General features: G+C 36.1%; 8 protein-coding genes and 3 non-coding genes across 11 annotated transcripts; 5 read left to right on the plus strand and 6 right to left on the minus strand.

Moving 5' to 3' along the window:
• Positions 1 to 614: 614 nt before the first annotated feature.
• Positions 615 to 2,526, minus strand: LOC110614762. Its single transcript, XM_021756417.2, has 2 exons — positions 2,171 to 2,526; positions 615 to 1,236 (listed from the first exon to the last, which is right to left on the minus strand). Exons 1-2 carry the CDS (start codon positions 2,451 to 2,453, stop codon positions 1,016 to 1,018), a joined length of 504 nt encoding a protein of 167 aa, XP_021612109.1. The 5' UTR covers positions 2,454 to 2,526; the 3' UTR covers positions 615 to 1,015.
• Positions 2,527 to 5,094: 2,568 nt separating this feature from the next.
• TRNAV-CAC lies at positions 5,095 to 5,168 on the plus strand. The gene has a single exon. It is a non-coding gene; the product is annotated as a tRNA-Val (tRNA).
• Positions 5,169 to 5,279: 111 nt separating this feature from the next.
• TRNAV-CAC lies at positions 5,280 to 5,353 on the plus strand. The gene has a single exon. It is a non-coding gene; the product is annotated as a tRNA-Val (tRNA).
• Positions 5,354 to 5,471: 118 nt separating this feature from the next.
• On the plus strand, positions 5,472 to 5,545 carry TRNAV-CAC. The gene has a single exon. It is a non-coding gene; the product is annotated as a tRNA-Val (tRNA).
• On the plus strand, positions 5,543 to 8,003 carry LOC110616082 (riboflavin biosynthesis protein PYRD, chloroplastic). Its single transcript, XM_021758396.2, has 3 exons — positions 5,543 to 6,087; positions 6,592 to 6,890; positions 7,089 to 8,003. The coding sequence occupies exons 1-3, from the start codon at positions 5,686 to 5,688 to the stop codon at positions 7,693 to 7,695; spliced, it is 1,308 nt and encodes a 435-aa protein (XP_021614088.1). The 5' UTR covers positions 5,543 to 5,685; the 3' UTR covers positions 7,696 to 8,003.
• A 34-nt stretch (positions 8,004 to 8,037) lies between these two features.
• LOC110616083 (kiwellin-1) lies at positions 8,038 to 8,760 on the minus strand. The gene has a single exon (XM_021758398.2). The coding sequence runs from the start codon at positions 8,712 to 8,714 to the stop codon at positions 8,151 to 8,153; it is 564 nt and encodes a 187-aa protein (XP_021614090.1). The 5' UTR covers positions 8,715 to 8,760; the 3' UTR covers positions 8,038 to 8,150.
• A 1,690-nt stretch (positions 8,761 to 10,450) lies between these two features.
• LOC110616355 (kiwellin-1) lies at positions 10,451 to 11,183 on the minus strand. The gene has a single exon (XM_021758751.2). The coding sequence runs from the start codon at positions 11,181 to 11,183 to the stop codon at positions 10,620 to 10,622; it is 564 nt and encodes a 187-aa protein (XP_021614443.1). The 3' UTR covers positions 10,451 to 10,619.
• A 165-nt stretch (positions 11,184 to 11,348) lies between these two features.
• LOC110616301 (stemmadenine O-acetyltransferase) lies at positions 11,349 to 12,927 on the plus strand. The gene has a single exon (XM_021758685.2). The coding sequence runs from the start codon at positions 11,511 to 11,513 to the stop codon at positions 12,870 to 12,872; it is 1,362 nt and encodes a 453-aa protein (XP_021614377.1). The 5' UTR covers positions 11,349 to 11,510; the 3' UTR covers positions 12,873 to 12,927.
• Positions 12,928 to 14,013: 1,086 nt separating this feature from the next.
• On the minus strand, positions 14,014 to 14,835 carry LOC110614309 (kiwellin-1). Its single transcript, XM_021755816.2, has one exon. It carries the CDS (start codon positions 14,787 to 14,789, stop codon positions 14,226 to 14,228), a length of 564 nt encoding a protein of 187 aa, XP_021611508.1. The 5' UTR covers positions 14,790 to 14,835; the 3' UTR covers positions 14,014 to 14,225.
• Positions 14,836 to 23,181: 8,346 nt separating this feature from the next.
• LOC110614272 (kiwellin-1) lies at positions 23,182 to 24,371 on the minus strand. The gene has a single exon (XM_021755773.2). The coding sequence runs from the start codon at positions 23,905 to 23,907 to the stop codon at positions 23,344 to 23,346; it is 564 nt and encodes a 187-aa protein (XP_021611465.1). The 5' UTR covers positions 23,908 to 24,371; the 3' UTR covers positions 23,182 to 23,343.
• Positions 24,372 to 24,520: 149 nt separating this feature from the next.
• LOC110614391 (UPF0187 protein At3g61320, chloroplastic) lies at positions 24,521 to 27,111 on the minus strand. Its single transcript, XM_021755912.2, has 4 exons — positions 26,270 to 27,111; positions 25,736 to 25,903; positions 25,235 to 25,441; positions 24,521 to 25,100 (listed from the first exon to the last, which is right to left on the minus strand). Exons 1-4 carry the CDS (start codon positions 26,960 to 26,962, stop codon positions 24,924 to 24,926), a joined length of 1,245 nt encoding a protein of 414 aa, XP_021611604.1. The 5' UTR covers positions 26,963 to 27,111; the 3' UTR covers positions 24,521 to 24,923.
• Positions 27,112 to 27,180: the final 69 nt, after the last annotated feature.

The raw sequence follows: 27,180 nt of genomic DNA on the forward strand, positions 1-27,180 counted from the left end.
TTTAATTTATGTGATATGAAAATTTTATAATTTTTTTTTTAAAAATGTCTATTAGGTAATTTTTTTTCATATAGAATATATTTTAAATTTTTATATATAATATTTAACAGCTAATATTAGTAGAGAAATTAATTACTAAATTTTTTAAAATTTTAAAAATATTTTATTGTATATTTTAAAATTAAAAAATTAACTAATGAGTTTTATTGTATTACAGTAATCGTTGATTGATGTAATTAAAAGAAAATTTTTCTGACAATAATTTAACAATAATCTCAAACATAATTCAAATGTAAAGGTCGTGGGATGCTAGTGTACTTCTACTTGGTAAATTCAAGACTGCTTTCCTGTTGTTTAAAAAATATCAAATAATGATTCTTTTTTAAAATTAATGAAATGGAAATAGGCATGCTAGGGGAATGAAGGAAAGAGTAAAAATTAGAGGGCGACGCATCTATAACAAGAAAACTTGGTTGTTTAAACATGGTTTGCGGGGGAATCCCAAGTTGCCAAACAGTTAAAGTATGATAAAACAGTCAACGGTCTACTGCATGTCTGATAAACAGGATATTTGTATAAATTAATTAAGGATAAAAATCGGCAAGCATGACAGGTGCAAGCAACATTTCATTCGAATGCATAACCTTTCATCAAAATAATTGCATTCTGCTCAAGCTTTGTTTCAACCATTCTAATACTTCAGAACATTGTTTGCCACAAGCCAGAAAGAGAGCGAGAAAATGAGTACATACTCTGCAACATCATCTATTCCTCCCACATCATTATCAATAATTAAATTGGCCCAAGAGTTGCTTCAGAATATCATCAATGACACATTACACACATCAAACATGATGCTTTTTTACTTTACATCACAATGGAATTCCCGTACCCAGGTACTGTTGACACATTATTTGGTCAGTAGATCGGTTCCTTACGAAAGCTGGTGGATGTTTGGATCCATTGTACAAAAATCTACATCAGTCGATCATAGGAACACATGAACCGAACTTGGTCAGCTGGTATTTTGCTTTTTGAAAACGGGGTGTATAATTCCATCATAAGAATCTAGGTTCTCAATCTTAGACATACATTCTTTCATCCTCTTTAGTACAATAGGCATGGCTGAGATATTGCTGGAAATTTTATCTTTCAATAAACGAACTTTCTCGGCAATCTTTTGGTCCCCTTCTGTTAGTAATGCTGAATCATTGGCTTTAACATGTTCTCCTAAACCTGTGCCAAAAAAAAATGGTCAAAACTGTAATAAGGACATAGAAAGAATTCCATTAAAACTAGAATCACCACACTAGGTCATGAATGATAGTACTTCAAAAGGCCACATAGAGGAAAAGTGTTTTACAGAAACAATAAGCAACTAAGTTTTTATCTTTTCATATAGTTTTCTCCATTATCTTAATCAAATGTCATCAACCTTGTCACTACCTTCAGTTCCATGGACATCAGTATAGAAACATAAACCTCATCTCTATTCCATTCCTATATCATTGGCATAACCAGCCTAATGCAAGTATACAACAAAGTTTTTACAGTGTGTTTATCAATGTCACCAATGGTTACAGGTGCAAAGCAGCTGTCATAAGCACATTACAGATATGTATTTCCTATCGCTATTGTGTTGCTACAACATACTTCTAAAAAATTCTTCCTTAAGCTATGCAGCAGAAAACTAGACATAAAAGAACCACATTACATTGTTTTGATCTTTAAAAGTAGTTCCGGGCAAGGGAAACACTCACATTGCATGCCCAAATCAATAATTGAATATTCATAACTATATATTAATAGCACAATCAACTATTATTTTGCTAATAAATTCTACTAATAAATTAATAACTCCCGCCCATATTGGAATATTGAGAAAGAAACAAATCAGTCGCAAGGGATGTCTTTAGTTCCACAGAAAACAAACTACAACGAAGAAGCCTTTAACGCTTCTAACCCTATTTTACACCCTCAAAGGAGTAATGCAATTCCATTTCTTCTTTCTACATTGGCAACGAAAACCAAATTGTTATGCTCCTAATTAAATGTACCAACCACCAATGTTAGAAACCAAAACATCATGAAACCTCAAAGCTTCAAAAAATTTCATTTCCATCTCTCGAAGCAAAACAAAATTCGAAACCCTAGAGAAGAACGGACGAACCTGGAGTACACTGGTCGAAAGGTCCAAAATCCGACCCAGCATCCATGACCGGAAGAACGAGCCTCTGGGCAGAAAGAATTGACGCTAAGTTAGCCTTGAGCTGATCCGGAAGAGTGGTTCTGTATTCGAGAATCCTCTTCGCCATTTCTTTCGCTTCTGACTCTAGCTTCTCCAACTCTTCCAGTTCCACTTCTTTTTCCTCATCGGACACGGATTCGGGTTCTTCGGGGCCCCGAGAAGTAGCAAAAGATGTATCTAGGGTTTCTTTGGGTGGATTGGCCATGTTTGGATCTGTAGATGTAGAGAAGATGGGTGTCGAGAGCTGCTAATTTTGGAGGGTATTTTGGGTTTTTGAATTTTTAAAAATTTTCCAGCCCTTACGGGTCCCAGTACGTACCCTCTCAACTTGGAGGACCATCCAACGGTCCACATTTAAGGAAATCTCCGCCCATTAAATTATGCTGCGTTGCTACGCATCCATCTTTAGCATACGCTGTCGTTTTAATAAGCGAACGCCCAAATTCAGTCCCGCCCAAATTCAGCTTCTCTGTGACTCTATCCCGAAGTCAAAAGAGAAACAGAAAGGTTCAGATTAAAAACATAAGAAATTGAAGAGGAAATGCAGAAGGATAGATGTTTGGTTGCTGAGAAAATTGAATTACTTACAATGTTCTCGTTTTATCAACGTCCAAAGGGATTCGATATCCCTAATCCAATATCTGGAGATGAAGAAATCTAAGCAATCGATATTCGTAGAGTGAAGATCTGGAAGAGACGGACAAAATGACGAACGTTTTTCCTTTTTGGTAATAGATAAATGCATACTTTTGTGATTTTGTTATAATAATTGTTTTGATTAAATGTAATTAACCGTCAACGCGTTCATTTCGAGCCAGATTATTTATACTTCAATGCTCTGTCAACCACATGTGATTTTTACTTTCTTTCTGAGATTAATATGATAATAATATTGTTTATTTAATTGATTCTCTGGTCGGAGATTGTTCTATCTGGTTCATGGATGGTTTCAAGAGTTAATCCCCTCCTAAGGTACTTAAATTCTCCTTTCCTATTCTTCTCTCCAGTTTTGGAAGAGGTTTTATTAGGCATCTCCACGTCTAAATACCATTTTTTTCATTATATTAATACAAAATATTAAAATAGCACAATATTATCGCCAACCTTCTATGTCATTTTTAACAACAAAACAAACGAACTATGTCATTTTTAACAACAAAACAAACGAAAATTTTATTTATATTTTTCTTTCTTCTTAATATTATATTATTTATTTTACTTTAATTTTATTTATATATTTTTCTTTAAAAATCCATATAATTTTATATATTCACCCCAAATATTTATATATTTTCAATTTTCATCCAATATTTAAATATTTAATTATATTATAAATAAATAAAAATATATTAATTATAAAAATGCATTGATTAAATATTAATTATAAAAAAATTACTTAAACATTAATTATAAATATACATTAATTAAACATTAATTAGCAAATTAAAAATAAAATAGATTCATACATATTAAATTATCAATAAAAAAATACAAACTAATTTAAATAATCATTTGAATTCGTATATTGCTCTCACAAATGCTCTATTAATATATTATGAAGTTCAAAATATGCATTACGATATGCAAAATGATGATTTATATAATATATTATAAATAAATTAATTTAAATTAAATTTTAATAATTATAAAAATATAAAATAAATTAAAAATATAATAAATTATGAAAGTGAAAAAAATATAGATTTAATTGAAAATATATATAAATTTGGGATTATATTATAAATTTAAAGAAAAAAAAATAAAAATAAAAATGGTATTGCTGTGGTGACGCTATATTTAGAGTGATATTGTAGCGCCGCACTAAAATCCCGTTGAATTTTGGTGCTGCATTGGAAGGTCATCTCCAGCATTAAATTGAGATTTAGCGCAGCGTTTGGGATGTCTTAATAGTTCATGCACTTTTTCCCCATTAGATTGGGAGATAAATCGATTTTTGAATTTGAAAAGCAACATTGTGCAGGTTATTTGCTTGGTTGTTCAACTGATTGCCGTCAAATAAAAGATTGGATACGTGAAAACTAAAAGTACTTTTTTTTTATTTCTTTTTTAACATTCAATTGCATAAATCAAGTTTAGTCATCCGTCTATCGCAATCGGTAATTTATTTTCAAATTGTGTGAACCCTCAACATTCGACCTTCATTTGGAGAGGTAATTTTAAAGCTAAATAATGTCGAAGTCATTGAAAAATTTACTTAGAACGAATTATTATTAGCTCAAAATATAAAATTGTAGTGGATCTATTTAAACATTATAAATACAAATGTATTGATAACATGTGAATCAATTCAATTAATTTTTTTAGTGGAACACATCTATTTATGTATTAAAAATTTCTCAATTTATAATAGATCGAATTTAAATAAGCATTTTATAAAGTAAAATATTTATCTCACTTATTTTATGTCAAGGTTCCCTGATACATGCTTTGTCAGTAATTTTCTACACTCAACATATATTGATCACTGTATTTGGTGTAAATTTTTCTTTTCGGTATACACTTCTATTTTTGCTTATAAATTATTGTGGAATTCTATTTTTGCATATAAATTATAACCTATAAGCAATTGCCATCGAAACTGCTGTTGGCTTTAGTAGTACCTTTATGTGTATTTGTCTGCAATGATCTGATTTCTTAATTCGAGTAGAGGAAATTTGCAGCTTAAGCAGTACCTTTTCAAATGATATCATCAGAGCAGCTTCCTTTCATCCTTGGTCGCACGCATGAGCACGCTCGACTCGGTATACTTAGAAGAATGAAGAAATACGTCAAGATATCAGAGAGCAAGTTTAATTTTCACATCATGTCGTCACAACAAAGGGATCGTCTGGGTGGTGTAGTTGGTTATCACGCTAGTCTCACACACTAGAGGTCCCCGGTTCGAACCCGGGCTCAGACATTTTATCCCTTTTTTTTTCTTTCTTCTTCCTACAATCAGTTCTTCAGGACCTACATTCTTCTTCCTGGAATCAAGTGAGGGGCATGCGTAGACATCAACCGAAGTGAACTCGTCTGGGTGGTGTAGTTGGTTATCACGCTAGTCTCACACACTAGAGGTCCCCGGTTCGAACCCGGGCTCAGACATTTTTTATCCCTAATTTTCTTCTTCCTCTTCCTCCAATCAATTCTTCATGGCCTACATTCTTCTTCTTTCTTCAATAAATCGTTGGGGGCATGCGTAGACGCCAACTGAAGTGAACTCGTCTGGGTGGTGTAGTTGGTTATCACGCTAGTCTCACACACTAGAGGTCCCCGGTTCGAACCCGGGCTCAGACATTTTTTTATCCCTTTGTTTTTTCCTTTTCTTCCTCCTCCAATCAAAACGAGTTATTCAGAGGCCTACCACGCCTAGACGCCAGAAGTGAAAAAAAACTGCTCAAGATTTCACTTCCTCATCTTTCTATACTCCAAATAAGATGCAAATTCAAGATCTCTCACTCTCAAATCGAGCACTCGGGCTGCTTAGTTTATCACATTGTCATATGAACTCATCTTTTGCGCCGGTGCATCGTCTTTCAATTCCTGGGTTCAAATTATGTTCCAAATTTGGGTTTTGCAGTTCTGTCAAAAGAGTATCCACACCATTTGGTGGTTTGAGAAGATATGGTGGATTGGTTATGGTCAGTTGTGGAGTGTCGACAAATGATGCTAGGGATGAAGGTAGAGACGATGGGTTTTATGTGAGGAGGTGTGTCGAACTGGCAAGGAAAGCAATTGGGTGTACAAGCCCTAATCCTATGGTGGGATGCGTCATTGTCAAAGATGGAAAAATTGTTGGTGAAGGGTTCCACCCAAAAGCTGGTCAGCCTCATGCTGAGGTAACCACTCATTTCCTTCCCTTTTGTCTCCACATTCCTGTTGCCGTAAATTATGATGATTGTTATGATCTTTTGTCTCGTTCACATGACTGAGTGTGTCGTTTCTATAAATTTGGTTTTCTGCTGTTCAATTGATAGTGGCCGGGTCTAAATACATTGAGTATTGAGTTTGTTTTCCATCGCACCCTAGAAGAAGTCTGGTTATGTTCAGAAGAAATTTGTTCTTTTGGTTTCATAGAAGCTCTGGAATTGGTAATTTCTGCCTAATTTGAATAACTGATCTTGTTCACTTTGAAATGTTTTTAGCATTCATTTAGCAAACGTAGAATCGGTTTTTGTTATGCTTGAAAATGAAGAAAGGGTTTTCTAATTTTTATAGTATATCCTACCTGTGAATTGCTCACTTATGCAACTCAAATGCATCTTTCCTATTTTGTAGATATGATGTCTACTTTTCAAAACAGTGTCTTTTCTTGATGAAATGTTGTCAGATAATTTGTTCAGGTATTTGCTCTGAGAGATGCTGGAGACTTAGCTGAGAATGCAACAGCTTATGTGAGTTTAGAGCCATGTAATCACTATGGGAGAACTCCACCATGCACTGAAGCCCTCATTAAAGCCAAAGTTAAGAAGGTGGTAATTGGAATGGTTGATCCAAATCCAATTGTGGCTTCAAGTGGGGTGGATAAACTGAGACGTGCAGGCATTGATGTAATTGCTGGTGTAGAAGAAGAATTGTGCAAGAAGCTGAATGAGGCCTACATCCATCAAATGCTGACGGGAAAACCTTTTGTTACCCTCAGGTGTCCTTATATTCCCTTTGATAGTTTTAAGCAAATCAACAACCTTAATAACCAATATGAAGGACAGTATTTTTAGTTGCTTGAATAGGTCTTTCAAATTTTTGCTTATTTTCTTTGAGGACCTTCTTTGATATTAACTTTGTTCTTAGCTAATATATAGTTGAAGTACTTAACTTGAGGCATCTGCCTAACGTGTAGATACTCCCTCTCTGTCAATGGCCACCTTTTAAACCAACTTGGGGAAGGAGCCACTGAGTTTGGTGGATACTACTCGAAATTGTTACAGGAATATGATGCAATTATAGTATCCAGCTCCTTTATAGACAAGTATTTAGTTCCTACATCACAAGAACCTGGTGCCAATCAACCCCTTTGTGTTATAACTGCAGTTTCTCATTCTTCTCCAATCCAAATCCCTTCTGTAGGGGAAGAAGCAGCATCTAAACTTATTATATTTACAGACAAAGAGACAACTGTTGAACCAGTAACGGCACAAAAAGGAATTGAAACTGTGGTATTGGATGGGATACATTTGAATGAAATTTTGGAATATTGCAAGCGTCGGGGTCTGTACAGTGTTTTGCTGGACTTGCGGGGAAGTTTTGATGAGCTTGAAGGGCTTCTCAGCAATTGTATTGAACATAATATGTTGCAAAAGGTCATGGTGGAAGTATTGCCATTGTGGGATGAAAGTAATAGCAAGAGTTCCTTTGTGGCTTTGAAGAGTGTTCAGAAAAGGCTAAAAGTAAACAATCTACAGCCCAGGATCTCACATCAGAGCATTATACTGGAGGGCTATTTTTAGTGCTAGTTGTCTGAACCCATGGAGACATCACACAAATTTTCAAGCAGAGCATATGTCAAGCTTACCAGGTATTCCTTTTTTCACTAGGAGCTTCAAAACAGAATTGGAAAGGTTTATTTCATGCTTATCTTATTCCTTTGCTTACAAAGAGAAACAGTAGCATAATGCCCTGAAAGGTCCTGAACTCCTGATCCAACAACTTTGAACTTTTGTTCATTTGTGGTTTCATGATGCTTTAATATTATATTGTAAATTTTCAGAAGCCTGGAGACATTTTGGTTTCATGCAATATTATTTTTGGTTCTTTATATGTGAAAGTTTACACAGTAATGCATTTGTGTGGTGCAAATATAAAATACATGTATAGATCTATAAACAAGAAACTATTACATGAGAAACAGAATTACATCAGAGGTGTATGTATATAGGGATCCCTCTCCCTCAAGGCCAACTGCTCAAGCATCAGTCCAGTAGATGTCCATTTCTCCCACATCATCAGGGTCAGAGATTCCCAATGCATTCCAAACTGCTTTGGAGGCATCCACAATATTGTTAGGGCAAGGAGGTTGATAATCATGATCAGAATCACATCCCATGGTAGAGTCACATTCATCAACTACTTTGGCCTTGACGCTATTCCCATTTCCATAGATAGTAATATAGTTCAAGCACCTACTCTTGTTGTTAAACCATCCTGTAGAAAGTGCTACCACCAGCTCTTTGTCTGAATGGTATTTATTATCACACTCAGATGGTGCACCCCCATCACCACCAGGTTCAAAACTATTCACTGTTAGCTTTGCTTTTGTATGGCTGCTCACTGGTGGTGAACATTTGTAAGTTGTGTAGAGCTTGCCGTCTACACAACAATCCGAGTCGTTTTCTTGGTTGCATTGTCCTGGAGGAGGCTTTCTACCTCTTATCTTGCCGCTAGGCTTGCAGGTCTGAGATTCTGCAATGCTTATGACAAGAAAGAGAAGGCCAAGGAGAAGAATGCTGGAAAGAACTTGCTTCTTCATGTTTTTGTTTTCCTCTTTAGCTCTGCTGTATTGTTTGGTGATGGTTTAGTGTGAAGGAGATGTATTGGCATAGGACTTTATATAGAGAGGAAATACTGAAAAATAGCATTATTTTAACGTCAAGAGGACAAGTTTGCGGTCTTTTCAGTTATCTACGTAGCATATGATGACCAGTATCAAAACCTTACATAAATTTGTAGTTAATGGGAGGATGAAGACAAAACAGAGTTTTAAAAGCTTCAACAAATGCAACGTTGGCTGGTGTTTTGTATTTTTCCATTTTCTTTAGACTTTGAGATCACTCTAGCTAGATTAACAGCAAGAGCCTATTTGGTATTATGATTGAAACATAATTTCTTTTCTTAAAAGAAAAAACCTCCATTTTGAATTGTGTTTTAAAATGTCAAAATTTAACTTAAAACATATTTTTAGTATATTTACATTTATGTTTTTCTTAAAAACAACTCCATGACTAAAAAATGTTAAGCCCATAATTTTCCAAGAAGAAATTACACGTTATACATTTCAACAAAGATAACCATTTGTTAATGCATGATGTAACATACAATCACAGATATTTTTATTAGAATAAGAAAAAAACGTCTTTTTAGTTTATGTTTATGTTTGTAGAGTAGCATAATTTATAATTCAATGTGGATTTGTGACCATATTCCTCTACAACTATCATCACCTGGGACTAGGAGACAGACGGTATATAACCCATTGCATGCAAATATTGTTGGAGATTCCTTCTACGTACGAAAATTGAGATTTAAGATTTAGATTAATTAACAAATCAAGTAGGGAAAGAATACGTGTGTATATATATTAAATTATTTAGCCATATCAAAACTAATAATAAGAGTGAAAGAGTATAAAAATATATGTAAATTAAAGCATGTATCCCTTTTACCTTTTAATTAGGTATTCACTATACAAAATTATTATTATTATTATTATTATTATTATTATTATTATTGTTATCTTGTTTACGTCGAAAACATTTTTAGTATAATATCTTAATTTTATTATTATTATTATTATTATTTAGTAGAAAATTAAGAGAGCACGTAAATAAGTCTGTTAACTATATGCATTTAACCATGGGACTAAGTCAAGCTAGGCATCACAACAATATTTTACTATAGAGTGCAGAGACCGGCGATCTAATCAGCATAGGAAGCCATTCTCTGTGCTGCATTACCATTTCTCTTATTTCTTCGGTGGCCTAACAAGCCGCTGCATGAACAGTTGAAAAATAGGCGACATGCAAAACAAAGCAAAGAAGAAGATAACTTGAACAATTAACTGGACTATGACTATTTTCAATTGTTAGGTTGGATTTGATAGCTTTGGAGGTTGTATGAAGAAGCTACAAAAAAGAAAACCTGAATGGTTCTTTTAGCTTGTCATACATGGTGTTGTTGCTTCTGAATGAACATTATATTCCTTGATGTCAAATAGTCTATGCCTGAGGCCCTGAGCCACCATGAAAATTTAGGAAATTCCTCCAACGAAACCATGCACATTTAAGCAGTAACCCTGTTTCAGGCATCACTACCTTTGTTGTACAATGAGGTTCTGTTCCTGACTTCCTTTACCTGTATATGTTTGATGAATAATTGAAGCACTTAAGACACCTGCAATGCAAGGCAAAAATGGTGACAATAGACGAGTATTTTGAAAATTTTAATTATTGTCTGCTTCTGGAATTCGTAACGTGAATGAAACAGGAGAATATAACATATATATCTCATTGGTTCTTTATATATAAAGTTTTACACAGTAATGCAGTGGTCCAAATACAAAGTACTTATATCGATCGATGAACAAGAAAATATTACACGAGAAACAGAATTACATCAGAAGTATATATAGGGATCTCTTTCCCTCAAGGTCAGCAGCTCAAGCATCAGTCCAGTAGATGTTCATTTCTCCCACATCATCAGAGTCAGAGACTCCCAATGCATGCCAAACTGCTTTGGAGGCATCCACTATATTGTTAGGGCAAGGAGGTTGATAATCATGATCAGAATCACATCCCATGGTAGAATCACATTCATCAACTACTTTGGCCTTGACGCTTTTCCCGTTTCCATAGATAGTAATATAGTTCAAGCACCTACTCTTGTTGTTAAACCATCCTGTAGAAAGTGCTACCACCAGCTCTTTGTCTGAATGGTATTTATTATCACACTCAGATGGTGCACCCCCATCACCACCAGGTTCAAAACTATTCACTGTTAGCTTTGCTTTTGTATGGCTGCTCACTGGTGGTGAGCATTTGTAAGTTGTGTAGAGCTTGCCGTCTCCACAACAATCCGAGTCATTTTCTTGGTTGCATTGTCCTGGAGGAGGCTTTCTACCTCTTATCTTGCCGCTAGGCTTGCAGGTCTGAGATTCTGCAATGCTTATGACAAGAAAGAGAAGGCCAAGGAGAAGGATGCTGTAGCAAACTTGCTTCTTCATGTTTTTGTTTTCCTCTTTAGTTCTGTAGTATTGTTGGTGATGGTTTTGTGTGAAGGAGATGTATTGGCATACGACTTTATATAGAGAGGAAGTACTGAAAAATAGGAATTATTTGACGTCAAGAGGACAAGTTTGTGGTCTTTTCAGTTCATTCAACATTACATTAACGTTAATTTCTACGTAGCATATGATGACCATTATTAAAACCATACATAAAATGTGATAGGTATAGGATAAGGATGAAGACACCGCTTAGTTTGTATCGACCTGCTCCATTACATAAATATTTATTCAAATTGAAGGCATTAGCTTCAAGGAAAGCAAGCAATGAAAATGGAAATGGAAGTGCAAATAATTTCCAAAGAAAATGTTAAACCATCTTCTCCAACACCAACTCACCAAAGGATCTTCAAATTTTCCCTTCTAGATCAGCTTCTGCCATCTTCATATGCTCCACTCATCCTCTTCTATCCCATGAAAAAGAACTCAACTCATCTCAAGGTCCCCAGCAGATTAAGCCTGCTCAAATCATCTCTATCACAGACCTTAACTTGGTTTTATCCTCTTGCTGGAAAGATCAAAGATGAACTTTCCATCAATTGCAATGATGAAGGTGCCTGTTTTGCAGAAGCTAGAGTGAGCTGTAGCCTCCATGAATTCCTAACTCAACCTGATCTCCTGTTAATACATAATAAGCTCCTTCCATGTGAATTCTCTTTTAAGGAATTAGCACCAGGATCTTATGTGGTGTGTATTCAAGCAAATATCTTCAGTTGCGGTGGTATTGCCATTAGCATATGCATTTCTCACAAGATCATAGATGGTGCTGCACTTGAGACCTTTATCAAGGGGTGGACTTCCGCTGCCAGGGGCTGCAATCAACCAATATATCCTAATTTTCTTTCTGCTTCTCTTTTCCCTGCAAATGATGAGTTGTGGTTTAAAGACTCATCATCTCCCATGTGGGGTTCCTTCGTTAGAAAGGGCAGTTGTATCACAAGACGATTTGTGTTTGATTCCTCAGCAATAGCCAAGTTGAAAGCTGAAGCAACGAGCTCAGGAGTGAAATGTCCCACGCGGATTGAGGTGGTCTCAGCTTTCCTGTGGAAGGCTATGATAGCTGCTTCTGCAGAATTGCATGGATTTCAGAGGCCTTCTTTGCTAACCCATCTTGTGAATCTGCGTAGAACAATGGAACCATCTTTCTTTACAGAGAATTCCTTAGGAAACCTCCTGTGGTTAGCAGCTGCTAAATACGCAGCAGAGTCCAAGCCAGAATTCAGTAACTTGGTAAGCGAGGTGAAGAAAGCAGTATCAAGAATTGATGCTCAGTTTTTCAGGCAAATCAAAGGAGAGGAAGGGAAATCTGTGATGTCCGAGTTCTTCAAGACAGTAGCTGAAATGGGTTCAGGAGATGAAGTAGATTGCTTTGGATTTTCAAGTTGGAGTCACTTTGGTTATTATGGTGCTGATTTTGGGTGGGGAAAGCCTGTGTGGGTTAGCAGTATTGGCTTGACAGCTTCAGTTTTTATGAATATTATCATTTTGGTTGATACAAGGCTAGGTGATGGAATAGAAGCTTGGGTGACCTTAGACGAGACAGACATGGCTATATTAGCTGGCAATCCAGAACTCCTCAAATTGGCATTGCTGGACCCAAGTCCTCTGCTATTTGATGACTCTGTATGACACACATCTATGTGAGAACCATCATTTTCTATAATAAAATAGAAGATTAATCAAACCCCTTCTGGTAATTTTGATTGATTTTTCCACATTTAGTTTGAACCCATATTTGCACTCTTATCCCTTAGGTAAAGATGAAAAATCAGTTCTTGTGTATCGATATAAATATCTACGGAGCACTTAATTCTTTATTGAGCTAACTTAATGGAAATAAGATTAATTGTTTATTTTGAAAATTGTAACGGTTTGATTTTGGAATTGTAACAAGAATCAAATAGGAAAATATAACATATATTTCTGGTTGGTTCGTGAAGGTGACAGGTTCGTGATGTTCCCAATTCATGTAATAATCCATTTACGTTAACTTCTATGTAGTTGATTATGAGCAGTATCATATAATATACGAGGATCGATGAAGACGAAACAGATTTAAAAACTTCAACTAATAACAATGCTTGTGTTTTGTATTTTTCCATTTTCATTAGCCTAACTCTAGGTAGACTAATCTCTTGTTTGGATGCTTAATTATGGAGGTGAAATAAAGAGAAATTAAAAAGAAAAGAAATTTGATTTAGTTCATATTGTTTGGATTGACTATTAAACAGGAAAAAAAATATAATTTTTTCCAATAGTCTGGAATTAACAGAAAACAGGGCTGAGAAAGAAAGCTATGGGATAAAGAATCAGAATGAAAAAGCTTTAAACAGTAAATTAACCTGACAGCTGAATTTCTTTGATTCCTCTAACTTGAGCAATTGAAGGCTTTGGAAAATATTGCCGTTATAGTAGCGAGACTTCTTTTGTTGCTTTGAAGAGTGTCTAGAAAAGGCTACAAGTAAAAAATTAACAGCTCGGCATTTCACATCAGAGCATTATACTGGAGGGTTATCTTTAATGCAAGTTTACTGAATCCATGGAAACGGCACATTAGTTTACGAGCAGAGCCTATGTCGAGGTTACCAGATACTCCATTTCACTAGGAGCTTCAACAACAGATCGAGAAAGATCTATTTCCTGCTTGCCTTAATCCTTTGCTAACAAAGAGAAACAGTAGCATAATGCCCTCAACTCCTGATCTAACAAGTTTGATCTTTCCTTCATTTGTGGTTTCATGCTGATGCTTTAATATTAGTTTTTGTAAATTTTACAGAAGCCGGAAGACATTTTTGGTTTCATCATGCTTTAATATTATATTTGATTCTTTACGTATAAAATTTACACAGTAATGCATTAATATGGTGCAAATATAAAATACATGTATGGATCTGTAAACAAGAAACTATTACATGAGAAACAGAAAATACATCGATCAGAGGTTTATGTATATTGGGATCCCTCTCCCTCAAAGCCAACTGCTCAAGCATCAGTCCAGTAGATGTCCATTTCTCCCACATCATCAGGGTCAGAGACTCCCAATGCATTCCAAACTGCTTTGGAGGCATCCACTATATTGTTAGGGCAAGGAGGTTGATAATCATGATCAGAATCACATCCCATGGTAGAATCACATTCATCAACTACTTTGGCCTTGACGCTTTTCCCATTTCCGTAGATAGTAATATAGTTCAAGCACCTACTCTTGTTGTTAAACCATCCTGTAGAAAGTGCTACCACCAACTCTTTGTCTGAATGGTATTTATTATCACACTCAGATGGTGCACCCCCATCACCACCAGGTTCAAAACTATTCACTGTTAGCTTTGCTTTTGTATGGCTGCTCACTGGTGGTGAACATTTGTAAGTTGTGTAAAGCTTGCCGTCTACACAGCAATCTGAGTCGTTTTCTTGGTTGCATTGTCCTGGAGGAGGCTTTCTACCTCTTATCTTGCCGCTAGGCTTGCAGGTCTGGGATTCTGCAATGCTTATGACAAGAAAGAGAATGCCAAGGAGAAGGATGCTGGAGCAAACTTGTCTCTTCATTGTTTTTGTTTTCCTCTTTATCTCTATTGTATTGTTTTGTGATGGTTTGGTGTGAAGAAGATGTATTGACACAGGACTTTATATAGAGGAGAAGTAGTGAAAAATAGCAATTATTTAACGTCAAAAGGACAAGTTTGTGGTCTTTTGAGTTCATTTAACATTCCATTTACGTTAATTTCTACGTAGCATGTGATGATCAGTATCAAAAACTTGCATAAAATTTGTAGTTAATAGGAGGATGAAGACAAAACAGAATTTTTAAAAACTTCAACTACATTGGCTGGTATTTTATATTTTTCCATTTTCATTAAACTAAGAGGAAGAAGCTATTTGGTATTATGGTTAAAAAATAAATACTTTCTGAAAAACCACCATTTACAAATGATATAACTTTTTTATTAGAATAAGAAAAGAAACAATTTTCAGTTTATGTTATATGATAACATATTATTTAATATTATATTCATAAGGTATGTATAGGAACATACAAGCAATAACGAACGTAAAGGGTTAAATTTTAATGTTTAAGTGGGAGTAGCTCGAATATGACGTATTTTTAATAACATCCATATTTAGCTCTCTACTTTTTAATAAAAATTTAAAATGGAATTTAGAAAATTTTATTTTTGTGATTTTGGAGAGTGTTACAAAAAGCCTAAATGTAGATAATCCACATCCCAGGATCTCACATCAGAGCATTACAATGGAGGGTTGTCTTTAGTAAAAGTTTTCTGAACTCAAGGGGACAGAACACAGATATTTTAGTTGAGCTTTCCGGGTACTCCATTTCACTGGGGCTTCAAAGACAGAATTGAAAAGTGATGTTCTCATATTCAAAAAGAGTAGACTCTAAGATGTATTTTGATGAACTTAGTTTGATTTATCCCTCCTTTATTTTCTTTATTCCTTTTCCCTTTTGTCTTTGGTGACGTATAACCGCCATCCCGTGTAACAGTGACAATGGGCGGTATTGGAGATAATAACAAACAAAGATAATGTTAGTTAGATGTGTATATTTAAAGTATATTTGTATTTTGTAATTCCTAAGATATAGGGACTCAACTGTGTATTTATACCTCTGTATTCTTTATGAAGTGATATACAAAACCACTTCTCTCATCTAATTCACATGGTATCAGAGCCACGATGAGTACCTCTCCTCAAATTTCTGAAACAAACATTCCAGTTCTTCCTGTATCTCCTTCTCTTTCATCTCTTACATCACCCATTCTTCCTATTCAAACATCAAATTTATTCACCACACCACCTCATGCTCAACTCTCTTTCTCATTAAAATTGAAAGAGACAAACTATTTAGCCTGGAAAACCCAGTTCCTACCTATCATCAAATGCTATAATCTCAATCAGCATATTGATGGAACACCAGCCCCTCTTCCTATTATTACCGATTCAACAACAAATCTACCTTCTCCAAATCCGGAGTATATCAAATGGGTTCAAGAAGATCAACTTCTCCTCAGTTGGATTTGTTCGTCATTAACTGAGGAGGTTATGCCCTATGTCACTGGAATTGAGAATGCTCGTGACGCTTGGGTATCTCTTTCAGATGCGTTTGGAACTAGCAATAGTGCCGTACGGGTTCAGCTCCATATCGCCTTGCAGAATCTGTCCTTTGGTGATAAATCGGTTGCTAAATTTTTGCGCGAAGCTAAGGTGATTTCAGATGCGCTAGCTGCTGCAGGGACACCCATCTCCACAGATGAGTTTAATGCTACTATTTTTCGTTTATTGCCCTCTGAATATCATCCTGTTATTGCTACACTGTCTGCTAGTAAAACACAAATAACTTTTTCCGAGTTGTCTAGTCAGTTGATGTCGCATGAGATTTTGATTCAAAATTCCAATCGGGCTTCTCCTATTCTTGCTAATTTTGCAAGACAAAACAATTCTGGGTCTCACTCTGGCAGTAAGAATTATCAACGTGGCAGTAATAATCGCAATTCTGGGGCGCATTCTGGAACTAATTCAAAGAGTTCCAAACGATGGTACCCTAATCCCTGTCAAATTTGTGGTCTCAACAACCATCAGGCCAAGTGGTGTCGAAAACGGTACGATCAGGATTCCAATCAGATTACTGCTAATATTGCTAATGTTTCAGATTCTTCTGATTCACAGAATTGGTTTGCCGACACTGGTGCCTCTCACCATATGACACCAGACTTGTCAGCTTTGGATATTACTGATAAATACAAAGGAACTGACAAAGTTACCATAGGTAATGGTTTTGGCTTATCTATTGCACATGTTGGAAAACGCCTTGTTCCCACTTCCACTGCACATATTAAACTCAATAATATTCTTCATGTGCCATCTCTGCAACATCAACTTTTGTCTGTTTATCGATTTGCCAAAGATAATGCTTGTTCATTTGAATTTGATTCTGATGGATTTGTTGTGAAGCACAAGCCAAGTAAACAAGTGTTGTTTCAAGGGCCGGCTGAGGATGGTGTGTACAAGCTTGTTTTGCCTTCACATGAATCACGAAAGCAAGCTTTCTATTCTGCTCGCAGTACCACTCCAGATTGGCACTCACGCCTTGGTCATCCTCAACAAACAACAGTGTCATTTGTTATTTCCACGTTTAATTTGTCTAGTTCGTCAATAAAACAACAGCATAGTCTTTGTGAAGCCTGCTGTTTAGGAAAGCATTCATTTGTCTCTTACTGGTTCTGTTTCAAACAAACCTTTGGAATTAATTCATGGTGATGTTTGGGGTCCTGCTCCCGAATTATCTTTTACTGGTGATCGCTATTTTGCAATATTTGTTGATGATTTTTCTCGCTTCTGTTGGTTATTTCCACTTAAGAGGAAAAGTGATGTGTGTTCGGTATTTGTTAATTTTCATAAAGCAGTGGAACGGCAGTTTCATGCAAAAATACTGAATTTTCAATCAGACTGGGGTGGGGAATTTAGAGCTGTTCATACCTATCTCAAAGAACATGGTATACATCATCGAATTACATGTCCACACACCCATCAGCAAAATGGAACTGTCGAAAGGAAAATTAGACATGTTGTGGATACTTGTTTAACTATGCTAGCTCATTCTTCTGTTCCCAGGCGGTTTTGGAATTTTGGAGTAACTACTGCTGCTTATTTGGTGAATCGACTTCCTTCTCCTGTACTCCAACAGTCTTCACCTTATGAGAAATTATTCGGCACATCACCAGATTATAATTTCTTACGGGTTTTTGGATGCACAATGTATCCTTTACTTCGTCCTTTCAATCGGAATAAATTCTCATATAGAAGTGCTGCCTGTGTTTTTCTTGGCTATTCTAATCATCATCTTGGGTATATATGTTTTAATCCTACAGATCAAAAGATATATCTTAGCCGACATGTTCGTGTGGATGAATCTCGGTTTCTTTATAAAGAATGTGATAATGTTGCTGATTCTCTTTTGGGAAAACCTCCATCTGAACATTCAATGCCGTGGCTTACATGTACTGCTGCAGCTCCTTCTTTTTCTCCACAATCATCATCTCCAACACTTGTTTCTGCTCCTTCTAGTGATGACCATACAGCCCCAGCTGTTACCGATTCTGCTACTGATATATCACTTTCAGTCCCGCATCACTCTGAACCTTCTATTATTGAACAGACAGCAGCTGCAGAAATTGAATCCGCAGAACCACTACAAGTTGCTCTCCCATCTGCTACTTCTGCTCCTCCAATTCGTACTCATCCAATGCTGTTACGACCGAATCCAAAGAAGAAGAAATTTTTTGGTTTACAAACAAAGGTGGATATTTTACAGGAATCAATTACATAACCTTCTTGTTACTCCAAAGCTATTAAAATACCAATTTGGCGAGAGGCTATGAGTAAGGAAATTTCAGCTTTACTTCAACATCAAACTTGGACGTTGGTTCCAAAGCCTTTACATACAAATATTGTTGGCAACAAGTGGGTCTTCAAAGTGAAACGCAATCCGGATGGTACTATTGAACGATGTAAAGCGCGATTAGTAGCGAAGGGTTATAATCAAGTCGAGGGGATTGATTATGAAGCTACTTTTAGTCCGGTAATTAAATCGCAAACTATTCGTATTATTCTTTCACTTGCTGTTTCACATAAATGGGAAATGCGACAGCTTGACATATCTAATGCGTTTCTCCATGGTTATTTGGAAGAGACTGTGTACATGTCGCAGCCACCTGGATTTACAGATCCTAGATGTCCATCCTATGTTTGTAAGCTCAACAAATCTATATATGGGTTAAAACAAGCTCCGCGAGCTTGGTTCCAACGGCTGAGTGCTTATTTAGTCAGTATTGGGTTTGAAGGTTCTCACACGGATTCCTCTCTTTTTATTTACAAGAGTGATGCAGTAGTTCTCTATATTCTTCTCTATGTGGATGACATAGTTATTACTGGGAATAGTTCAGTTGCAATTACTACTTGTCTCAAACAGCTCTCTACTGAATTTAAACTCCGTGATCTAGGACGGCTGCATTATTTTTTGGGTATTGAGGTACTTCATCTTCCGAAAGGAATCTTGCTTTCTCAACAGAAATATCTTCAAGATTTGCTCAAAGAGACGACAATGGATCACGCGACTGCTGTTAAGACACCTATGGCTCCTTCTTGTCAGTTACATATCAGTGATGGTGAGCCTATGGACAATCCAACTTTGTATCGAAAGACTGTGGGTGCATTACAATACGCTTGTTTAACGCGGCCAGATCTTGCGTTTGCAGTGAATAAGCTATGTCAATTTTTATCTGCCCCTACCACAATACATTGGGCAGCCTGTAAAAGAGTCCTTCGGTATGTCAAAGGTACCATTCGACATGGGTTGTTTGTTACACCATCACCTGCAGCTACTTTACAAGCATTCTGTGATGCTGACTGGGCATGGAATGCTATTGATCGTCGTTCAACAGGTGGTTTTGCAATTTATTTGGGACCAAACTTAATTTCATGGTCAGCTAAGAAGCAACCAACCGTTGCAAGGTCTTCGACAGAGGCTGAATATCGTTCAGTCGCCAATACAGTTGCTGAATTAATTTGGATCCGGTCACTGCTTACAGAATTGAAACAGCCACTACGCAACCCAACTGTAGTTTGGTGTGATAATATAGGAGCCTCTTATCTTGCAATAAACCCTTGTTTTAAAGCACGAACAAAGCACATTGAGGTAGACTTCCATTTTGTTCGTGAGCAAGTTAAAGAGGGTCATATAAGTGTTCACTATATTTCTTCACTAGATCAGTTGGCTGATATTTTCACAAAACCATTGAGTTCAACCAGATTCTTGCAACACAAAAACAAGCTGCGAATTCTTGACAGAGATTCTTAGCTTGCGAGGGGGTATTGGAGATAATAACAAACAAAGATAATGTTAGTTAGATGTGTATATTTAAAGTATATTTGTATTTTATAATTCCTAAGATATAGGGACTCAACTGTGTATTTATACCTCTGTATTCTTTATGAAGTGATATACAAAACCACTTCTCTCATCTAATTCACAGGCGGTATGTAAGAACGTACTATGTCCTTTACTATAATCAGACGGTCATTTAATTTCATCCGGCATCAATACGATCCTAAATATCTTGGGTATATTGTCTCGCAGGTCTATCAAGTCAATTGAGTTAAACCTTCTACATGTAGGCCCGATCTCTATCCAGACCGTCCGAGCGAGTTCTAAGTTTTATATTGCGAAGGATACCTATATATTGGGACTTAATAGAGTTAAGACTTGGCTTTTCCCACACAACTCGGCCATAACATAAGTATCCAAGGCCTGGTAGTCATTAAAAAGATTTGTTTCCTGCTCACTTTATTCCTTTGCTTATAAAGAGATACAGTAGCATAATGCCCTGAAAGGTCCTGAACTACCAACTCTGACCTTTTCCACATTTGTGGTTTCATGCTGCTTTAATATTATATTTTCAAAATTTTCAGAAACATGAAGACATTTTCCCTTTGTTTTTAGCACTCGTGTTAAAAAAAAAAACTGTAGCCGAGATTTTTGTTTTCTTGAAATACGTTCTCTCTTGTGCCTTATTTTGAATGCTTGTACAAGTCCATTGATACTGAAGTTGTCTCCACGAGGGACAAGTTCCCATTTTGAATCCCTAGTCGGAGCCAATTATTCCAAACAAAAAAAAATATCAGTCCTATACTAACCATTAACAGCTAACACCACTCAGCATTTTATGTTTCCTATTCTTAACAAAGCTTTCTCTTTTGATTAATATCTTACTACAGATTGCGGAGCCATTCGATCTGTGCTGCATTACCCTGGGGGAGGATTTGTTCCTCTTATTTCTCCGCTGGGCTAACAAGCCTCCTGCTTGAACAGTTGAAACATAGGCGACATGAAAAACAAAGCAAAGAAGAAGAGAATTGAAGCACTTGAACAAATTAATTGAACTTTTGGATCTTGTATTATGTCCAGTGCAATTTTGTAAGCAAAAAGGAAAACTAAATGGTTCTTTCAGTTCGTCATAAATGGTGTTAATGCTTCTGAATGAACAGTATTTCTTAATGTGAAACAGGGGCTTTTTGCAAAATTAGGGGCCGGAGAAAACTTATTTGTGGATTTAGGGTTGAAAATAAATTATTTACGGATTTAGGATTGGACTGCCAGGTGGCAGCCGAAAAGAAAACCTGCCGCTTGTTTAACCGGCGCCAGAGCCTGGCGCCATTTTAAATGGCGCCAGGCATTTTTTTTTTTTTTTTTTTTTAAGAATGGCCTGGCGCCACTTAGAGTGGCGCCAGTCCATTCTTTATTTTTATTTTTTTTTTTATAAAATTATAAAATAATATTATTATATAATTAAAAAATTACTGATATTATTTAATAATAATATTATTGTATTAATTTATTAAAATAATAAAAAATTTTATCATTAAATAAATATATATAACATTATTAAATTATTTTTATATATCTAATTACAATCGAATTGTTTTTATATATCTAATCGCAGTATAATATTAATTTTATAATTATGAAATTATAAATTACAGTAATTTTTTATTTAAAAATTAATAATAAAATTTATTCAATATTAATATATTAAAATTATAAAAAAAATTATTATTATAAAAATATCTAATATTATTTAATTACAATCGAAACTACTTAGATCGTTAGTACGGAAATGTCAAGACTCTTTTCACGTCAGACGGTTATTTAATTTCTTCAGCGCGCATGCGAGCAGAGCTGCGAATTGACTAGGTTTGCTATCCTTCTTCAATTCACATCACAAGGCTGGACTCCTCGTGCTGGATCCAGACTCGCAGGCAACTCAATCTGTCCCGTGTCTGGATCAGGACCGAATATGCTGGACCGGCTAAATAAAGTGGGTTTCTGAGACCTTAGACCTATTTCACTTTTTCGGGTTTAATTTCCCTTAGAGTGAGAAAAGTCCGGCAGTTATCAAATTATATAATAATATATTTCATAACTCTCTAAAATATTAGGATATTAATATTATTATGTACGACTGGATAATAGCAATTCAATAAAAATAAATTTAATTTTTATAATTTTAAATATTTATACACTCATATATTAATTAATTAATATAATTATAATATTTTAATAAATAAAAAATAAATAAAATAAATAATGGTCTTGCGCCACTTAAAATGGTATATTTCATAATTCTCTAAAATATTAGGATATTAATATTATTCTGTACGACTGCATAATAGCAGTCTAATAAAAATAAATTTAATTTTTATAATTTTAAATATTTATACACTCATATATTAATTAATTAATATAATTATAATATTTTAAATAATATATAATATTATTATTAAATAATATGAGTAATTTTTAATTATATAATAATATTATTTTATAATTTTATAAAAAAAAAATAAAAAAAAAGGAAAAGAATGGCCTGGCGCCACTCTAGGTGGCGCCAGGCCATTCTTAAAAAAAAAAAATAATGCCTGGCGCCATTTTAAATGGCGCTAGGCCCTGGCGCCTGTTAAACAGGTGGTAAGTTTTCTTTTTGACTGCCACGTAGCAGTCCAACCCCAAATCCGCAAATAATTTATCTCCAACCCTAAATGCACAAATAAGTTTTATCCCACCCCTAATTTTGCAAAAAGCCCGTGAAACAGTCTATGCATGAGGCTCTGAGGCGCCATGAGAATTTAGAAAATTCCCTCAACGAAACCATGCACATTAAAGCAGTAACCTGTTTCAAGCATCACTGCCGGTGGAGTACATTGAGGTTCTATACCTGACTTCCTTTACCTGCGTATGTTTGATGAATAATTGCAGCACGATGACATCTGAAAGGCAAAAATGGTGACGATAGACGTCTATTTTGAAATTTTTAATCTGTGTGTTTTTGGAATTCGTAACAAGAATAAAACAAGAGAATATAACATATATTTCTAATTGGTTCTTCATATATAAAGCTTTACACAGTAATGCACTGGTCCAAATACAAAGTATATGTATCGATCGATAAACAAGAAATTATTACATGAGAAACAGAATTACATCAGAGGTGTATGTATATAGGGATCCCTCTCCCTCAAAGCCAACTGCTCAAGCATCGGTCCAGTAGATGTCCATTTCTCCCACATCGTCAGGGTCAGAGACTCCCAATGCATTCCAAACTGCCTTGGAGGCATCCACAATATTGTTAGGGCAAGGAGGTTGATAATCATGATCAGAATCACATCCCATGGTAGAGTCACATTCATCAACTACTTTGGCCTTGACGCTTTTCCCATTTCCATAGATAGTAATATAGTTCAAGCACCTACTCTTGTTGTTAAACCATCCTGTAGAAAGTGCTACCACCAGCTCTTTGTCCGAATGGTATTTATTATCACACTCAGATGGTGCACCCCCATCACCTCCGGGTTCAAAACTATTCACTGTTAGCTTTGCTTTTGTGTGGCTGCTTACTGGTGGTGAACATTTGTAAGTTGTGTAGAGCTTGCCATCTACACAACAATCCGAGTCGTTTTCTTGGTTGCATTGTCCTGGAGGAGGCTTTTTACCTCTTATCTTGCCGCTAGGCTTGCAGGTCTGAGATTCTGCAATGCTTATGACAAGAAAGAGAAGGCCAAGGAGAAGGATGCTGGAGCAAACTTGCTTCTTCATGTTTTTTGCTTCCTCTTTAGTTCTGTAGTATTGTTTTGTGATGTTTTTGTGTGAAGGAGATGTATTGGCATAGGACTTTATATAGAGAAGTACTGACGAATAGCGACTATTTTAACGTCAAGAGGATAAGTTTGTGGTCTTTTGAGTTCATTTAATATTCCATTTACATTAATTTCTATGTAGCATATGATGACCTGTATCAAAACCCTACATAAATTGGTAGTTAATGTGAAAGATAGAGGAGGATGAATATAAAACAGAGTTTCAAAAACTTTAACTAATACAATATTAGCTGGTGTTTTGTATTTTTCCTTTTTATTAGACTGACTTGTTCATTCTAGCTAGACTAATAATTTGTTCGGATGTCTAATTGTAAGAGCAAGCTCAAAAAAACATTAACCGCTTTGAGTTTTCAAACTAAAAAGTCAAACTGATATATTGGAAGATGAGTTTTGATTTATAACAACTCCAGCAGACCCCAGGACCAAAATAAGCTAAGCCCACACTGGCCCAACTAAGAAGAAATTACAAGTTATACATTCTAACAATTATATCCATTCCGTTAATACTTGATATACCATATGGTGAAAGATATTTTTAGTTTTGCATCATATGAAAACTTAATTATTTTAACATTATTCATAAGATCTGTATACGAATTCACAAACATGTATCATAGTATAATTTACACTTCAACATGAATCTGCAACCATATTTCACTGGAATTATCATCACCTGCAACTGGGAGACTGACAATATATACCCCGTTGCAGTGCACCACTGTCCTCATTGCATGCAAATACTGTTGGAGATTCCTTCTATATACGCCACAGCACATTCACAGTGATATTGCTCTGTACACACAAAATATTCTCCGGGGAAAATGCCTTCTGTGTATATTTGAATGCTTCACCTCAGCTATGTTGTGAGGCTTAAATGAGAGGACTGCAAGCTCCACAAAATCTCAGTAGTTTACCGGCAATAGTTCTTGGATCAGGCTTTTAAGATTTAGGAGCCTATGAGTTGGGCCAACCATTTGTTGAGCGCTCACAGGGGTGGTTCTTTCTTTTTGCGATCAGTTGAGTTTGGATGGCCTTTTCAGCTCCAATTGCTTCCTGAACATTACTGCGAACTTGACCGCAAAGCTCATCAAGGGCTAACATTGGAAATGGTTCCTCGATCAGAACACCAACCTATGGAAACAAAGGGTGCCAAAAGAAAAAAATAATGAAGAGTCAAAAGTAATAAAGGGCAAGCATATGAAGAACAGTTAATGTAGACAATAGCAAAGAGGGAAAAAAGGAAAAAAAAAAAAAAACAAACTTACTTCTTCTATGCAAAATAAGGAAGCAGCACTGATGAAGGTCGCAGGGACCACAATCCAGTGGCAATCATCCCAGAGTATTATTGGAAGAGTGAGATGCCAAAGGACCAGAAATCTTGATGTCAAGCGGGTGTACGAGAGTGGAATGGGAATTCCCATGAGCTGTTCACAGACACCAATTCCTTCCTGCAAACATGAGATCTTTGACTCCTGCACCATGATGAAGGTGTTGCTGGAAGATTATTTTATTGGTAATTGCTACAGAAGGTTCACCAGCTTTCATTTTATTATTTGAGTTATACTTGTGTTCCTACTTTCGCAAAGTAAAAAATCAAGAACCCACTAAATTTGACCTGACATTATTTTCAAAATTTCCAAATAACAATCCAGGAATTTGGAACTAACATAAAATAGGGCTGAGAAAGATATGGGATAAAGTATGGAAACCCCAACAATCAGAACGAAAAAGCTTTAAACAATTAATTAACCTGGCAAGGAAAATACCAGCTGAATTTTCTTTGATTCCTCTAAGTTGAGCAATTGAAGACACTGGGAAATGAACTCAATAATGCAGCGAGGCCGATGTCTTGAATTGAGGACTACTGCCAGATCATCTACTTCAAGCAAATTCCTGAGGTCTCGGACAATATCTGAACCATACATCACATGGCACTGCAAATAAAAACCTCTGTCATTGAACTACTGCACGGACTTAATCAATTAGCATTTAGCAATGTCACAAGAGACAACTATTTCAGAGAATCTGACTCATTATTTCTCAAACAAAGAGGTCTGCCTACAAGTTCTCATTCCCATGTTGAACTTTCAATACTGATTCAAAGTTTGATGCATCTATATAATTACAGGACCATCATTCAAATTCATTTCTTTGCAAATATCTTAACAAGTCATAATTTTAACCATATACTTATAGATTCTCCCGACGTTAAATTGTTCCTGTTTGTTCAGAAGAACATTTATTATTAGCAGTTAAACTACTGAAGAACTAGCCCTGTACTCTGGAAAAGAGAAGCTGACCTTAAGTGCCACTGGAAAGGCCATAATATAATGCAAAAGAGCATTTTTAAGGGCAGCATCCCTGGAACTGTCAACCGTAGCAATCACCTGCCTGGCGAAATCATTTGCACCCGAAATCACCTTAGTCCAGGCTTTCCTCCCCTCTTCAAATCTGGAATAAGAAGCCTCCGTCCTAAACACCAGCAACAGCGCCAATGCCGGAGCTGTCAACTGATAAGGCAGAGAAGAAGCCCTCAAAAGAGGGAAAAACCCCGGCAATAATTGCATCTCCACCGAAGAATTATAGATAGCTATAATAGCAGCCACTGAAGTGAAGGCAAGAACCGGAGGAATTAAAGATAAAATAACCCGCGATTGCAGACTAGAGAGTAAGTGGCGGATGTGGCGAAGGGAACTTCTGTGTTCGACCCATTTCTGGTGGGTGTAAAGAGAGCGATTCTGCTGCATTCCTCGCTCTTTTACGCGGTCAGCCCAGTCGGGAATTGCGCGGAGAAGGGAGATTGGGTTTACGGTTTTAGGGGGATCAGGTGGGATGGAGGATCGAGAACAGAGAGTTTTGGAAGAAAGGGCGAGCCTTTGGTGTTTGGAGGGAAAGCTAGTAAGGTGTAAATTGAGGATAATTTTGGGGAAAAAGTTGGAAGAAAGTGAGAATTTGGGGAGTGGAGATTCGAAGGGGGCTGCGTGCGGTGACATTGGCGGTGGTTGTTAGGGTTAGGGATGGAGCTCGGAGGGAGGGAGAGGAGATAGTCCAGGTGGACATGGACAGGGACGAGACATGAACAGAACAGGGCAGTGGCAGGTGAGTGTTAGTATAGAAGGAAGAAGAGGGAGTGGATGGGGGTAGTTAAGGAACGGTTGTTTGTGAAGGAGATTTTTTTACAGATGTTTCGCATTATGATTGGTTAATATAT

Source organism: Manihot esculenta, chromosome 5 (assembly GCF_001659605.2).
Source record: "Manihot esculenta cultivar AM560-2 chromosome 5, M.esculenta_v8, whole genome shotgun sequence".
Classification (NCBI taxonomy): Eukaryota; Viridiplantae; Streptophyta; class Magnoliopsida; order Malpighiales; family Euphorbiaceae; genus Manihot; species Manihot esculenta.

Bases quoted from the DNA above. Each gene is read 5' to 3' on its own strand.
- LOC110614762 (XM_021756417.2), bottom strand. From the start codon at position 2,453: ATGGCCAATCCACCCAAAGAAACCCTAGATACATCTTTTGCTACTTCT. The intron at 1,237-2,170 runs GTTCGTCCGTTC...TTTTTGGCACAG, and splicing joins TTTCGACCAGTGTACTCCAG to GTTTAGGAGAACATGTTAAA.
- LOC110616082 (XM_021758396.2), top strand. From the start codon at position 5,686: ATGCAAATTCAAGATCTCTCACTCTCAAATCGAGCACTCGGGCTGCTT. The intron at 6,088-6,591 runs GTAACCACTCAT...TAATTTGTTCAG, and splicing joins CTGGTCAGCCTCATGCTGAG to GTATTTGCTCTGAGAGATGC. The intron at 6,891-7,088 runs GTGTCCTTATAT...CCTAACGTGTAG, and splicing joins AAACCTTTTGTTACCCTCAG to ATACTCCCTCTCTGTCAATG.
- LOC110616083 (XM_021758398.2), bottom strand. From the start codon at position 8,714: ATGAAGAAGCAAGTTCTTTCCAGCATTCTTCTCCTTGGCCTTCTCTTT.
- LOC110616355 (XM_021758751.2), bottom strand. From the start codon at position 11,183: ATGAAGAAGCAAGTTTGCTACAGCATCCTTCTCCTTGGCCTTCTCTTT.
- LOC110616301 (XM_021758685.2), top strand. From the start codon at position 11,511: ATGAAAATGGAAATGGAAGTGCAAATAATTTCCAAAGAAAATGTTAAA.
- LOC110614309 (XM_021755816.2), bottom strand. From the start codon at position 14,789: ATGAAGAGACAAGTTTGCTCCAGCATCCTTCTCCTTGGCATTCTCTTT.
- LOC110614272 (XM_021755773.2), bottom strand. From the start codon at position 23,907: ATGAAGAAGCAAGTTTGCTCCAGCATCCTTCTCCTTGGCCTTCTCTTT.
- LOC110614391 (XM_021755912.2), bottom strand. From the start codon at position 26,962: ATGTCACCGCACGCAGCCCCCTTCGAATCTCCACTCCCCAAATTCTCA. The intron at 25,904-26,269 runs GTCAGCTTCTCT...TTTTATTTGCAG, and splicing joins CCTTTCCAGTGGCACTTAAG to TGCCATGTGATGTATGGTTC. The intron at 25,442-25,735 runs GTATTTTCCTTG...ATCATGGTGCAG, and splicing joins AATCAAAGAAAATTCAGCTG to GAGTCAAAGATCTCATGTTT.